The sequence below is a fragment of the Rhipicephalus microplus genome, unplaced genomic scaffold (assembly GCF_043290135.1).
Source record: "Rhipicephalus microplus isolate Deutch F79 unplaced genomic scaffold, USDA_Rmic scaffold_67, whole genome shotgun sequence".
NCBI classification, from domain to species: domain Eukaryota; kingdom Metazoa; phylum Arthropoda; class Arachnida; order Ixodida; family Ixodidae; genus Rhipicephalus; species Rhipicephalus microplus.
In genome coordinates, this window is record NW_027464640.1 from 1,205,244 (window position 1) to 1,219,935 (window position 14,692).

Sequence of the window (14,692 nt, forward strand, 5' to 3'; positions counted from 1 at the left end):
ATAGATAGATAGATAGATAGATAGATAGATAGATAGATAGATAGATAGATAGATAGATAGATAGATAGATAGATAGATAGATAGATAGATAGATAGATAGATAGATAGATAGATAGATAGATAGATAGATACGCGCAAGTCGCCGAAGTTCGCTGAGAAATGCTTCGCATTTAAAAACAAGAACGGGAAATATTTGAGGCCTACGTCATCAACAAGTTAGGCCGCAGATGCATCAGTAAGCCATTTCTATCTTTTTTCTTGTGAGATAGACTCTCTTGATGATTAGAGCAGTAGGCGGCTTTTTCTGGTTTTCTCTGGCTTTACTATGCGGCAGTGTCAGCGGTCTTACGTGGTTTTGTTGGCTTTATATGTGCAAGAAACGCAAAACAAGGCTCAGTTGGGGGTGTGCCTCTTTCCTTTCAACTTCCTGCTTACAATTTTCGTACGCGGTACTTAACCGAAAAGCCCTTTATTAAAAGACGTGTTTTGAAACCTTACAGAGCATGCGGCCGTGGGCGCAGGTGATAGCGTGCCCGGCAGCTGTTGTCGCCATCTGATAGCTCGTGCGTTCGACTCCCATTGACGGCACTTTTTTTTTGTCGTCTGATCCGTCTTTTTACACTCCATTTCAGTGACGAAAGTATACGTCACTGAAATCTTGGTGAACCCCGGCATAAAACATGTTCGTGTCAAAATTCTGAGCTACCCAAAGTGTTTTTAATGTGCATTTTGCGAGCGCCACTGAATTGCTCGACACGTGGCATCTGCTATCGGTGGAGGCAACGCATGTTGATCGCGGAGGCCCTGCTCATAGAAGGGAAAAATAAAACTAGGAGGTGACAATTTTTAGGGGCGAAGCTCCTTATCGCGGCATTCGTTCATCCCTGGTAGTCGCAGTCGTAGTGTGTAACAAGTGTTACATTTTGACCTCCAAGGTGGTGCCGGCGGGAGATTTCTCCTGTGCGTTGTTGAACAATAAAAAAATATCGCAGCGTGCGTGTTAACTAAAGGCCGAATGCTCCTGTCTCTCATTCCCCATTAGCACCCATTGGCATGTACATTGAGCACTATCTGGCAAGAAAGGGTTGCTGCGTTATACTCGCTGGGTGTAACCCCCTTAGTTTTAGAAAGGTTTAGCGAACGTTGAGCCGCAGTGCCATGAATACAATGAACTAGTATATACCATGAACTCGAGGTGGTTAAAGGTGGGCAGTACATACGAAGCGCAAGCCGTAAGAAAGTAAAAGCCGAATTCTCCTGTTTCTCATTGCCCATTAGCAGCCATTGGTATGTACATTGAGCACTATCCGACAAGAAAAGGTTGCTACGTTATACTCGCTGGGCGTAACCTTCTTGGTTTTAGAAAGGTTTGGCGAGCGTTGGGCCACAGTGCCATGAATACAGTGAACTAGTATATACCATGAACTCGAGGTGGTTAAAGGTGGGAAGTAGACCCGAAGCGCAAGCCGTAAGAAAGTGGGCGTGTGCCACCTCTCGTTTAGTCCTTGGAATGTCCGCTGGATGGCGGTGCTTCTATTTGGGGAATATATGATGAAAAGATGCGAATTGGTGGTACTTGGTGTGTTGAATAGATGGACAAACGGACACACAGACAGATGCATGGATGGACGCATGAACGGACGCAGGGGCGGACGCATGGACGAACGCAGGCACGGACGCATGAATAGACGCACGCACGGACGGGTGGATGGACGCTTTGACGGTCACACAGACGGACGCATGGACGGACGGAAGCAAGAACGAATGGACGGACGAATGCTTCGCCCCCCTCTCCATCATTCACTCCGTGGATAGGCTGCCATTTTTTCCCCTTCAATGCTTGCGATAAATGCTCGTATAAAACGTCTTGTGCAGGACACTCATATCCTGCCTAGCGTGCCAATGTTCATAAATAAGTGATGTAATTATACCATTCCGGCTAATTTATTCCAGATCCTCAGTTTAAACTCATACGCGATGGTCAGAACATATCTGAGACGTCACTATGAAAATCAAATCAAACAGAAGGGAAGCACAAGATATTCACGAAATCAACCAATTTAGCTGTCACAATTCTGAAGGATGCAGAGTGTGACATCCGATCTAGGCCGTGACACATCCTGGCTCTAATTACGGCAGCAGTTGTACTTCAAGTGCATTCAACGTTTTCTAAACACACTCTAATCTCTAAACACGTGCTCCAAATCGTTACCCACTTTTTCTACCCCATTCCTGTATAGGGATGGCTCAGCACTCTCCCATAGTAGAGTACGAAGTGCTCTAAATCGTTAAAAATACTGTTTAAATAAGTATACTCGATGTGTTTGTAGGCCCGCGAGAAAGTTTTATGCGCACCCATAGTAGAGGACTAAGTGCTCTAAATTGTTAACCACATTTAGAAGCTTGATCCTTTGGCGGGGGGTGGTTTCTCGTCGTTGCGCCGGTGTGTACGCTAATGCTCATTGCTTCCGCTAGAGGCGCAGCTGTGCTCTTCGTTTCAAAAGCACTCATTAGATGGCACGCCGCCGCTCTAGGTGACACTCGCTCTACTCTCGGCGCGTGCTCCACCCCGAGAGTGGCCTCGCCTATTGGCGTCGAGGACATACCATGGTGCTACCTATTTGATAACGTCACTCATATGATGCCGAGTGGACCTTGCCTGCTAGAACAACGCATTTCCCGCGCTTTTCCTGTAGACACTGTGCACGCTTCTCTGTGTTTTGAAGCTCAGTAAGGAAGCAGTAAGACCTGATAATACGGGCACGCAAACTGCGAATCAGTGCCCCCGGTGGCACTTTGCTGTCTGATTTTCATTGTCGAATCACGACTAACAGCCGGTGTAGCAATGGTGGACGATGCAAGAGGTGTCGCGAAAGCAAAGCTGCCGTATTCCACAACTACGCATCCCATCTGTGACGTCAAAACGATCGCAGCGCTGGCCTTTCTAGTGGAAGTCCTCGCGGCCAATACATAGCCTTCACTCGCGGCACGGTTCCTTTCTCTTCCGGACATCCCTCAGTGCGCGTCGACACCGCCATCCACTATGAACACCGCAGAAGCCAAGGTAGAGGCGCGAAGGGCTCGCTATGCGGCTGCAGCGTGAGCTCACCGTACGGAACTTTCTCGAACTTTCCACTACATCCTATATTTCAACATCCTCTGGCTTTGTACTTTACGGATCACAAAGGTGTAAAGGGAAACGTTCCTGTGAGATTATGTGATCCGTAAATAGGCTCTTGAACAAAATGCATATACTGCATCAGTATTTAAATATATCTGTATGGTACATTGGTATGTAAATAATAAACATTGTGTATGTAACGTGTACATACAATCCCACCACAACAACTCTCATGGCACATCTGTATATGATGATGATGATTGAGCATATTTGCAGAGGATTCACGGTTTACCGGATTTAACCTAAGCTCCTTCATCACCATTTACTTTACTTCGTGGATATGTGGGAATTTTTTTCTAAACACGGGGGTTCTTATAATTAGTGGGACGGCGATGTGCTTTCCTATACACCAGAATACAACGAGCTCAGTGCTTGCTGCCATATTGAAAAGTGCGTGGTGCCATCTGATTCAAGCGCAGCGAAGTAACACCCTCAACTGCCACGCGAGCAGACGCTCTGCAAATCAAACGCGAAACCTCACAACCCGAGTGCGGCTATAATCATGTCTCGCGCTGTTCCTGTGCTGGAATTTTATGCTGATTTCGTGTGAAACGTCGAGGAGACCTTTCTAGACAGTACGGAATGTCTGGAGCAAGTGCATTGCAGACTGCGGAAGCAACTTCATCAGGTACGTATTATCCGACTGAAAGAAACGCGAACAGCGTTAACTGTGGCATGTATTGGCTGTGACAAAGCAGAAATTGTGCTGTTAGCCGGCGTCAACGTAGTGCTGGAATCTGGCTCCAACTTACACTCATGCACCGCATGTGTATCGATTGCCAGTACTGCTGGGCATTTGGAACACACACGTGGTGCAAAAGTGCCAGCCAGAACAATATATCAAAATGCTAAGGTGACGCCGATCGAAAGCAGGTGTAGATTCACCTAGTGACAATCAAGGCATGTCGCAGTTCGACTGAGTCGAAAGCCATGCTTTCCGCGCCGTTCACATCTCTTTTTATCGCAATAGTAGGCCGTTATCGTTGTACTAAACATGCGCGGCACATGCATCCGCACGTGAGTCGTAACGCGTATATCCTATTATTGACATGCGGCCTGCGAAAGAGTACGGCAATAGTTTTGTGCCGCATGCTGCACGCAAATCGCTGCTGTAAAGTGGAACAGCTGGAGTCACGCTTGATTGATTGGTTTGTGGTGTTTAACGTCCCAAAACCACCATATGATTATGAGAGACGCCGTAGTGGAGGGCTCCGGAAATTTCGACCACCTGTGGTTCTTTAACGTGCACCCAAATCTGAGCACACGGGGCTACAACATTTCCGCCTCCATCGGAAATGCAGCCGCCGCAGCGGGGTTAGATCCCGTGACCTGCGGGTCAGCAGCCGAGTACCTTAGCCACTAGACCACCGCGGCGGGGCAGGAGTCGCACTTGAATAAACGCAATAAGTATACTTACTCGTACACGTCTGCGAGCTTGTAGTTTTTCTGCTGATTGCGATTATATCCTATAGGGCAGACGAGCTCAGCGCTTTTCGTTGTGGACGGAAATATGTGCAATCACAAAACACCGCACCAGCACGACTCCCGCGATGCGCTATGAACTTCACAGGCAGTGCTCGGCAATATCTTCCCCTTGCGCTGGTGGTTGTCGCATCAGATGACAACCCAGTGGTGCCTAGATGACATTTTATAAGCGGGCGCAGCGTGAACAGGCGCTTTTTCGCATTTTAAACATCAGAGCCACTGCATCCCATGCCAGCGAGGCGCGCCTTGACAGTTACAAACAGATTATGGCGTCTATGGGAGCCAGGGTATACCGCCAAAGGCGCCTGGGTGCGAGATAGGCGTGCCCTCGTCTATAGTTGCGTACGAGGCACTCGAAATCGTTAAGTGCTTTTTCTAAACAAACACTTTTTAGGTTTTAGGGACAGCTGCTCACGGCTCTTCCGTGGCAGATGGTATATAGTACTCTCAGTTGTTTAACTCTGAAGCGAAGCTTGTATGTGTAGAGATTGCTTTGGCGTCAGCGGCATAAGAAGAAATAAAAAAAAAACTAACACTGGTGTACCGTAAGTCAATACTGTCATTACTCTTTATGCAAAGCCAAGTTAATCCTGTGACACGTAAGTGATGCTTTAGATAAAAATATCACCACCCAAGCACTCCGTACAAATGGCTAACCAGCGAAAGCTGAAACGTATGGCCCACAGACGCGAAAATGACCGACCTCGGAGCAGCCGCGGGTAACCACCGCGTCAGTGCCGCCATGGCATTGCTCCATTGTTGTAGAGACCGGATACCGCTGATCGTTGCCAGGTTGTTCTCGAATCACAGGCGGTCACAGACCTCGCAGCGGAAGCCAAAGTGACGCTGGAGAAACTCGTTTGCGGGAACACGCCCCCGCAGTCGTCACGTTGACGCTGTTGTGCCCGCAACGCCACTTGTTCGGTGTGCCGATGTTGCAAGCGTTAGACATCGTGAGCTAATTCAGCGGCGTGGTTTGCAAGATACGCTCGCCACCAGCACTTGCATTCCCTTTCACGATTTAGCGTGGCTTGGAAGGCTGCGGGATCATCAGTACGCAGTTGCTGCCGGCGCTCGGCCTCCCGGGCCTGTTTTTGTACCCGGACGACACCATCGGCCTGGCGAATGCGAGCTCTCTCGTTTCCACTGTTGGTGCTCTTCTAGAGTTGTCCGTAGCTTACCCATGTGGAATCTCTCAGTAGAAATTGATGCGCGCGTGCTCGGCGCCGCGGCTACGATAGGATGGACGACGTCACTCACAGCGCAGTCAATAGCGTGCGTGCTTGAGTACGATGCTAAGAATGACGTAACCGATAGCACAGCCAATGGAGAACACTCGTAACATCGATGCCGAATGTTTTTTTTTGTTTCTCCTAGACATATACAGCTTTCGCTGCAAAAGCGAAACCAGTGGCTGCATAGAAATCTTATGGCACACAAATAGGTCCTCAAATGTGCGCTTGTGACATGCGTATCAAATGCCGCATTTCAACGCGAAAGTGTTTTATTGCGGCTTCACCAAGACATTAATGACGTATTTTCGTCACGTATATAATGTTGATAAAATGCATACCACCAAATAAGAAAGATAGAACATATGCAAGGAAAACGTTCACTGCCGGGAACTAAACCTTCGACTCCTTGACCCGCGACGATAAGCACCAAATGCTGTACCGACCGCGCTATCGAGCCAGGCGGAAGTCTCAGTAGAAATGCTCCTTATGCCTCTCACGCATTCTCTCTCGCACAGTGTTCTTTGTTGGCGAACGGGGTGGTGCCGCTGTCAGTGAGCGGTGACGAGAAGTAATGCGGCATGGCACTTACTAGCACCGATAAAGGACTGTTAGTTGACGACGCAATTAAAGCAAGGCGTTCAAGATTGCACGCCGGTTCGCAATCTCGGAGGCCATAGTAAGAGCGCCTCAATATCAGCAAGAATCTTGGCTGCGCTATAGTATCGGAAAGTTGCCTTCTCTCTCAAAGTGATTATAATAAGGAAAAGTGCCTGTTGTGAATTGTCTCGTACCCTGCTTTGCAATCACATCTCTCTCTGCCTTGTCTCGCGCGATCGAATGATTTTACTTCCTTTTGTGCATGTTCGACTGTGTGAGCGGGGATACCAGCATTCGTCCAAAAAGTATGACATCCTAATAGAGTCAACGGTTTACGCGTTTCATGAAGAAATAGTTATACCAAAGGGGAGATGGCACATGCAGTAAGGGTAGTGAAGGTAAAGAAGAAACCATACTCTCGTATTTGAACTCTGATCTGAATTGAATTATTTAAAGACCTTCTACGCACAGTCAAGTTCCCCACGCACTTACAGTTTCTCCTTGGTCTGGAACCCGGGGGCTCCGAGCGACTCCTGGCTTTGGCTCTGGCACTGGTGCTCATCTGGGCCACCTCGGGTGCCAGTTGCAGATGGTGTGTCTTGTAGTATTCCGACGACTTGCCCCTCTGCGCCGAGAAATCAAGTATTGCATTGTGGGAATTGCCAACTCGATGGTCAACTGACGCACCTCTGTGAACTCCTTACACAAGCGTGACAAATTCACTAGGCAGGCAGGGTAATAGCGAGGGTCAGCACGAACTGTTGTGATTACTAAGCTCGCCAAGAAGGTGAGCTTGTTACGCGCTCGTCACTAAGCGTCCTACTGGCACCGGTTTCCTAGCTTTGACATTTAAATATGATTTACTGGCTAACTTCACTCCACTGTGTTGCCATATAACCACGCAGAAAGCTATCTTTTTTGTATATTTCTGCGCTCTTAGGGAGCTGCCTCAATTTAAAGCTAGATCAAACAAAAAAGTCATAATGCTGGCAGACAGAAATAGAGTCAAATAACTTTTTTTTTATTCGAGAGGCTTCCCTCAGTCATTAGCATATTTATAAGATAACACGAGAGGCACGCCGCACATATGCAGACAACGCAGTCGCCCTGTTGTTGTAAAATACCCTTGCAGTAATCATTTCGTCGCTTCATAGCTTGAGCACTACACATGTCTGCCTGTCTTCACGTCAGTGGAGACATGAGTACCTAATTTTTTTAATCGGCCATCTAAACGTTTACGCTAAAAGATTCTTGATGCAGTGGCACTTCACGTTTCATAGATGAATCGCAATGGAGGTGTCGTGGCACTTATGCAAATCAGCCTTCTAAGGCAATGCAGCAACAACTCACGTTGTCCCTGATTCTTGGATCTGAGCCATTCTGCAGCAGTAGCCTGTACATGTCCGCCCGACCACTTCTGCGGGAAGCGGCCGCCGCGTAATGCAAAGCCGTACGTCCTTCCTGCAATGATTGACAAATTGATAAAGAAACGTTAAGAGGCTCTTCGTTCTCCTGAGACGTGAAAAATTGATGCACTGGTTTATTGCTAACGTTCCTCGTTTACATTTCGGACCTTCTTCATACTGTTCGTCCTTATTAGCTTGCACAGCTTATGGCGACTAAGTAAAAACCAGCGACATGGACATCGCAAAGGAGTGAGCTTGAAACATCGGGTATCAGCTTTCTGAATTTGCCGTAACTGTTTGATCGTTCTTTTTTTTTTTGTACCACCTACTTCGAAGAACGCTGTGTCTATTGAAACTACCCATGTTTTAGTCCGGGCTTTTTCAATTCAACATATTTTTGCTTGTCTTTCACAATAAGTGCCACCACGAAGTATTGCAACGCATTTCTCACCATCTCCAGGGTTTAAATTCAATTGTTAATAGAGGCGTCCGTATGGGAGGGGAGCGCAAGAGATGCGCCCCCCCCTTCGACCCATTGCGCGCGATGTCTGCACCATGCCGTTAATGACCTTACCTAATCTAACCTAACCTGACCTTAAAGAGCAGGGTTATGTTCACACAGGTTTTTGGCGATTACGGCAGCCGAAGGTCTCTCATGTGGACTTAAAAGGACGGTTTACTTCCCATCTTTATATAAGGAGTGGCACGGACCAAAGGCAGGTCATTGAGAAACGCACGTTGATGCTTCTTTTTTATTTCTTTTTTTCTCATTCCTGTTTAAAAAAAAAAGATCATCCACGCGTATCTGCGATTTCCTCGTTTTTGGCTACCATTGGAAACAATCCAAAGGTTCCAATGGCGTAAACCTCGCTACAATTATCGTCGCACTTAGGGAACGACGTCGGGGTGTCGAGAACCCACCCTGTCCCTGGCGTTGATGGTTTCCGGAAAGCGGTCGACGAGTAGCCGCACCACATCATGCCTCCCAAGCACGACGGCACGGTGCAGTGGCGTCATGCCCAGGTGGTCCCTGGCCAACGCGTAGTCAGGACTCTGCAGCTGTGTCTCGAGGGCGCGGACGTCATCCTCCGACACCGCCCGGTGGATGGCCTGGATGCGCTCCAGCAGACGAGGAACGTCCTTCCTCAGATACTGCTCTACCTGCACGAACGGTGTACGAGTGACGTGGTTTAGGGTATGATCGTTCCGGACACGTTGTTCTTGGTGGCCCGATTGACCCGCGAGTGAGTACTGCTTTATGTGACATGCATGTGACAAAGCTCTCCCACTTGATGCATAAGAACTCACGCTTCAGAGTGCATGTATTCTTGCGCGGACACATTGCGTCGAGCGCAGATTGGTAATACAGACCTTCCTCCTGAAAATTCTAAGGCCAATGTATGCGATTAAGCCTCGCTACTCATGGAAGTTATTAGGATTGCAAGGGCGAATTGACGATATCATTAACGTATACTGACAATATGCATTAAGCGGAAATCGTAGCTTCAAACCATGATTAAGTGAATTGCACTATAAAGGTGCTGTTCACTATACTGCAACGTTAACAAACCAGTAGAAATCAGCACTACATACCGTTGAAGCTAAATATACTGAATCTGAAGGGAATCACAATGTAGTTCTATATATGAAACAGCGTGTTACTATAGGCGAAGGACATTTGCTGATTTTGCCACTTAAGTTTATTTTAAAAACACTTACAATATACATATATGCATGATTGCTGGTAAGATGTCGTAGGAGACACTGAGGAAGATGGATGAATGAACATGGACGCCAGAAACCATGGCACAGTGACAGTGAGGGTCAACACGCACAATCTTTACTTCTCCTTGCTATATGAAGAGCTTCTACTACTTGGTGCGTTGTCCGATTCTTGTGTGTAAACAAATGTTCAACCATCCCACCCAACTTACCATTTTCATTGTGTTATGTCGGTAATTCGATGTATACCTTGTACAGCAAAATATATTGGAGGGCATTTTAAGTGCTCCATATACACAGCAATTTGTTATATGTGTGTTCGACATATGCGGGCTCAACTGAACACGCATCGGTACGCTAGGTCATTGGAAGATGACGGGCAAGAATCAGTTAAATGCGAGGAAACGTTGTTTCTAAGATTTTTCTCGCTTGCGGACGGTGTTACACAACAGGATGATGCATCAATCAAAGGTTACGAGAACACGCTTACTCGCTAAAAGGGTCTGTGAGTAGCCACCTTGCATACCGCTGTAAAAATATGATTGTGAGCCAGTTTTCAAAGATGATGAAATACTACGCACTTTTTCAGACCAACGGCAACGTGAAATCTTTCAGGCTTTTGGCAAGCAGAAAAGTGGAGGATGTGTGAGCGTATTATTTTATGTCACTTCACAAAAATGAAATCATGTATATCTTTCGAAACTGGGACTTGGTATATAACAAATATATCTTGTTCCACGATATGTATACTGAGTGAAATTTTTTTTCTATAATCGTTGACACGCATGTGCAATAAAATACCGTAAATAATACCGTGTATATGACTCCCTTTCTTTCATCAACTCGTGCTCGTGTGCGGGTAATACACAGACCGCGCCAACAAAATGTAGCTCCACTGCAATTACTATGGAGGATAATTTATAAACTGGTGACAGATATCAACGTTTTATTGCACTACTCAATGTCTAACAACTGTGGGAGGAGCTCACCTCATCGGCACGCTCCCAGAGCTGATCGTCCTTTGCTACACGATGTTAGAGTGAGGCGGTTGACACAACATAACGGATTCGGCAAGCAGTCCAATCAATCACAAACAACACACCGAATGGCCTCGCGCAATTTTGGAGCCCACAATTTCAGTACTCCCCAGTTTTTTTTCAATTTTTTTGCGTTCGAAAGGGGGGGGGGGGGGGGGTTCGGGCTATGCACTGGGGCGGCTTATAGATGAGTATATGCGGTGTGATTGTTAGTCAGCACTTTATTTTGTTTTGTGCGTGACCGTACCACGGTGATGCATAAGATATGGTGACCAAATGATACGCAATGTTATTCCCAGAGTGTTGAATTATTTAAGCAGCATTGATGCAAATATAGCAAATATGACTTGAAAATGTTGCATCATTATTCTTATAAATATTCATGACGTAGTACACCCTTTCGTACCAGTTTGACCTCTTATGCATTCTATAACACATGCACACATGGCCTTTTCATGGAAACTGCTGTGTCTGTTCTTGTTTAGATTTGGTAATTACATTGATCGACATTATCATGTTTTTCTATTTGTATGCCAATGCTTCTGACCCATTCATTTTAGGTAGTGGGAGCTATTCAAGCTCTTTTAATACAGCTTTTACTGCCGCTATCCTTCATGTAGTCTCAAACATGAAAATAAAGATTCAATTCACTTCAATTCATTCATCTTCATCCTTTTCTAGCGCTGTGTCTTCGCGCAAAGTGAGGATGTACCAACCAGTCCAATTGAAGACGTTCGTATAGCAGCACCCACCTGCTCGTGTAGAACCGAGGGTTCTTGTGCGAGCCTCTCGCCGTAGCCTTCGAAGACGGCACCCTCGAGCTTCTGAATGTCCTGCTCGTCTATCCACCTGCGGATGTTGGCCGAGTTCACTTCCAGGCCTGCGCAAATGCATGCATGCAAGAGACAGCTCACGTCACAGGTCTATAAAACACAAAAACAACTGAATTCCCTAGAAACGTGTGACTGTATTCGGTTGAGCTGCACAGTGTGAAAGTTGTTGACGCGTTTCAGAAGAGGCCAGGAACCTTAAGTGAAGACTACCTGCCGTAGCAGTAAGAGTCTTTAGCGATTTCTTGAGTCTCGTGGGCGTTTATTTTTTGGGTTTACCATGCGCATAAGACTCCGTGAATTTTAAGGCATCACGTGTACGCGATGCTAATTCAAAGGCGCGGTTAGGCGGTGCACTCTCTCAGACGTAAAAAAGTAACTTGAGCTAGTAAAAATTGAAAACGAAGTCCTACAGCAAGGTATCTCGCATAACGTTATCTGTAGCTTTAAACCGATGAGTGCGAATATTTCTTGCCCCATTCGAGTGAAATGGAGTGACGTACTGAATGAGTTACGAATTTTCCGTTATCTTTATTCATAATTATCTGTACTATATAATTTCGTTAAAATCAACCTTCTATACGAGAATAACGGTTATTTTCGCCTGATTTCGCGAGTGGCAAGATGAACAGGAGTTAGTGAAGTTTCACTCCATGAATGCCTTTCACTCCATATTCACATTTGAACTGTCTTTTCGTAGGTCGCATACAGATAAGGAAAGAGCAATGAATGTCGTCACGAATCACGTGAAACGTTTCAAGAAATCCACGATAACATACGATTTTTGTATTTATTTTATACGTAGAAGCAGGTGTCTCAACAGACTCTACGATAACAATGATGATGACAACGATTATGATGATGATGATAAGCCGAAACGTTTAGGCGTTTTACTCTTCCGTTTGGAAGGCTCCAGATTGCATACCACATGATGTTATTGAACGTGTGCCTAACGTCTAAGCATATGGCGATGCTATTAGATTGATTGACCTGTGGAGTTTACCGTCCCAAAACCACAATATGATAATGAGAGACGCCGTAGTGGAGGGCTCCTGAAATTTCGACCACCTGGGGTCCTTTAACACGCGCCCAAATATGAGCACACTGGCCTACAACATTTTCGCCTCCATCGGAAATGCAGCCGCCGCAGCCGGGATTCTATCCCGCGACCTGTGGGTCAGCAGCCGAGTAGCTTAGCCACTAGACTACCGTGGTGGGGCAGGCGGTGCTATAGCAGTACGCCCCTATCAAAATGCACCGCCTGACTTGCGTCGATCAAGTTTCCGCTCTTAATAAGGCTGCATACGCAACACAATTCTTCAATACGCTTCTAATTAAGAGGTGGCACGCTAATCTGCAGCCATTCGTAAAAATATAAGGGAACGCATCTCCTTGGGCTCATCTTGAGACTTAATTGGAGGATGCTCGGGCTTCAACTTCTAGATTAGGTCGCAATAGAGCAATCCGGTCTTGCACGCATCGACTTTTTTTATTGCTAACCTAATTCGGTTCTAGGTGCATTGCCTCAATCACGTTGTAAAGAAACGAAAAACTGGGCGCACAACATTGGCCGTTTCAAATTAACACTGAATGCCCATTGCAAGAAGAGTTGTCCAAGATCGGTCATACCATGCTGAATGCTCCCGTTCTCGTCCCATCACCCAGTGGTCAAGAGCCAACAACCATGGCTCGTATCAAGAGCTCAGATGATGATGATGATGATGATGATGATGATGATGCCTCCACTATGGCTCTTCCCCACTCAGGGGGATTGGCCAAGAATTGAGGATATGAAATTTAAGGCCTTTAGAATGATACCTAATCCTAACAGAAGGAGGATAAATGCCACGTAAATACAGAAAGAGTGCAACATTTTTTTCGCCATTTTGACCAGACAGAATAATACATATCTAGAATTGAAATTGCAGTAATTTCAAACACGTTTAAAATTGATGTTTAGAATTTGCTTAATAAGCGCACTTCCTTTTTCGAATCAGTAAAAGGCGCACTACGCTTCCGTAAAGCAACACGCGAACCTACGCACCTGTTCACTTTGTTGACGGTTCTGTTGCTGATAAAAAAAAAAGTAGGCGACGCTCAAGCACCGCATTTAAAAGATGGACGCGATAGCGATATAATGTTCATACTGCTCACTTCAAACACTTCGTGCATAAAACCTTTTCGAACTTGCTGTGCACCCACTACGTGGCCTTATGGGAATACGCGCAGCAGCGTGCGTGTATACTGTAGTGCGTGACTGGCTTTAAGCCACAAAGCCATTATGATTATCACGTGTCCTGATGCCCGCTGGAAACGGGCGCTTGTACAACGCATCATTACTGCAATCTCTGATGTTGCATTGTGAAGCAAGTATACAGGACGCCTGTGTTTGTGAAGCATTAATGCTACTTCACTGAATTGTGCGTTTGGAAAGAGTTGTTGACGATTTAGAGTACCTGGTACTGTACTATGGGAGAGCAAAAAGCCGTCCAGTGGGCCCCACACACAACCAGAGTGGGCACGTGCCACAGGTTTTGAAGGACAAACTGAATTCACCCGCGGAGGAAGTTCTTTTCACTGTGTTCACAACCGGACGCGTGGCCGTGTGTTAGAACACCCGCTGGCCACGCAAACGGCCCGGGTTCGATCCCCACTCGAACACGAATGATCCCGGGTCGATCACAATTCCTACCTAGGATGTTTTTGTAATATATAATAATATATTTAAAATCATATAATTTTTAATTTAGTATACCATGATGACTTTTCACTCACTACCAACGGCGCCAACGACTGAACTTCTGCGAAACGAGCTCTTTAACGCTGTCGCGTTGAAATGTCTTTACATTTTGCAAAAGGCGAGCCTTAAAACAACCACGATTCTGCCACGCAGTATACGTGTTAGGGAGAACCCTTTCAACACATTACATTTATATCGTTTTTGTTTTTAGTTTTTTTCAGGGACGAAGCTTCTTTAGGCGTATAGACAAGTCTGGCGTTTTCGTAGCCACCTCTACTTCCAGGAGTCTTCACTAGATGGCGCTGCGGCATCATGCACGTTAGGGTTACTGTATATGCTCCCTGAGGGAGCTGAGTTGCGCATAGGTCAGCCACTACGCTCAACTGCTGGGCAGCGAAGCCATTCGTCGCATGCGCGCAGGAGAAATACAGCGTGACGTTCTGGCAAGCGCGACGAGCT

The 14,692-nt window shown here is 46.3% G+C and overlaps 1 protein-coding gene across 1 annotated transcript in view; it reads right to left on the reverse strand.

The window, feature by feature from the left end:
- Positions 1 to 14,692, reverse strand: part of LOC142790047 (uncharacterized) — a 105,393-nt gene that overhangs the window by 60,197 nt on the left and 30,504 nt on the right. The window contains exons 10-13 of the mRNA XM_075885079.1: positions 11,416 to 11,543; positions 8,826 to 9,065; positions 7,849 to 7,959; positions 6,991 to 7,123 (exon numbers count right to left, since the gene is read on the reverse strand). Of these exons, the coding sequence (XP_075741194.1) occupies positions 6,991 to 7,123; positions 7,849 to 7,959; positions 8,826 to 9,065; positions 11,416 to 11,543 (612 nt within the window). The remainder of the gene's footprint in view (positions 1 to 6,990; positions 7,124 to 7,848; positions 7,960 to 8,825; positions 9,066 to 11,415; positions 11,544 to 14,692) is intronic.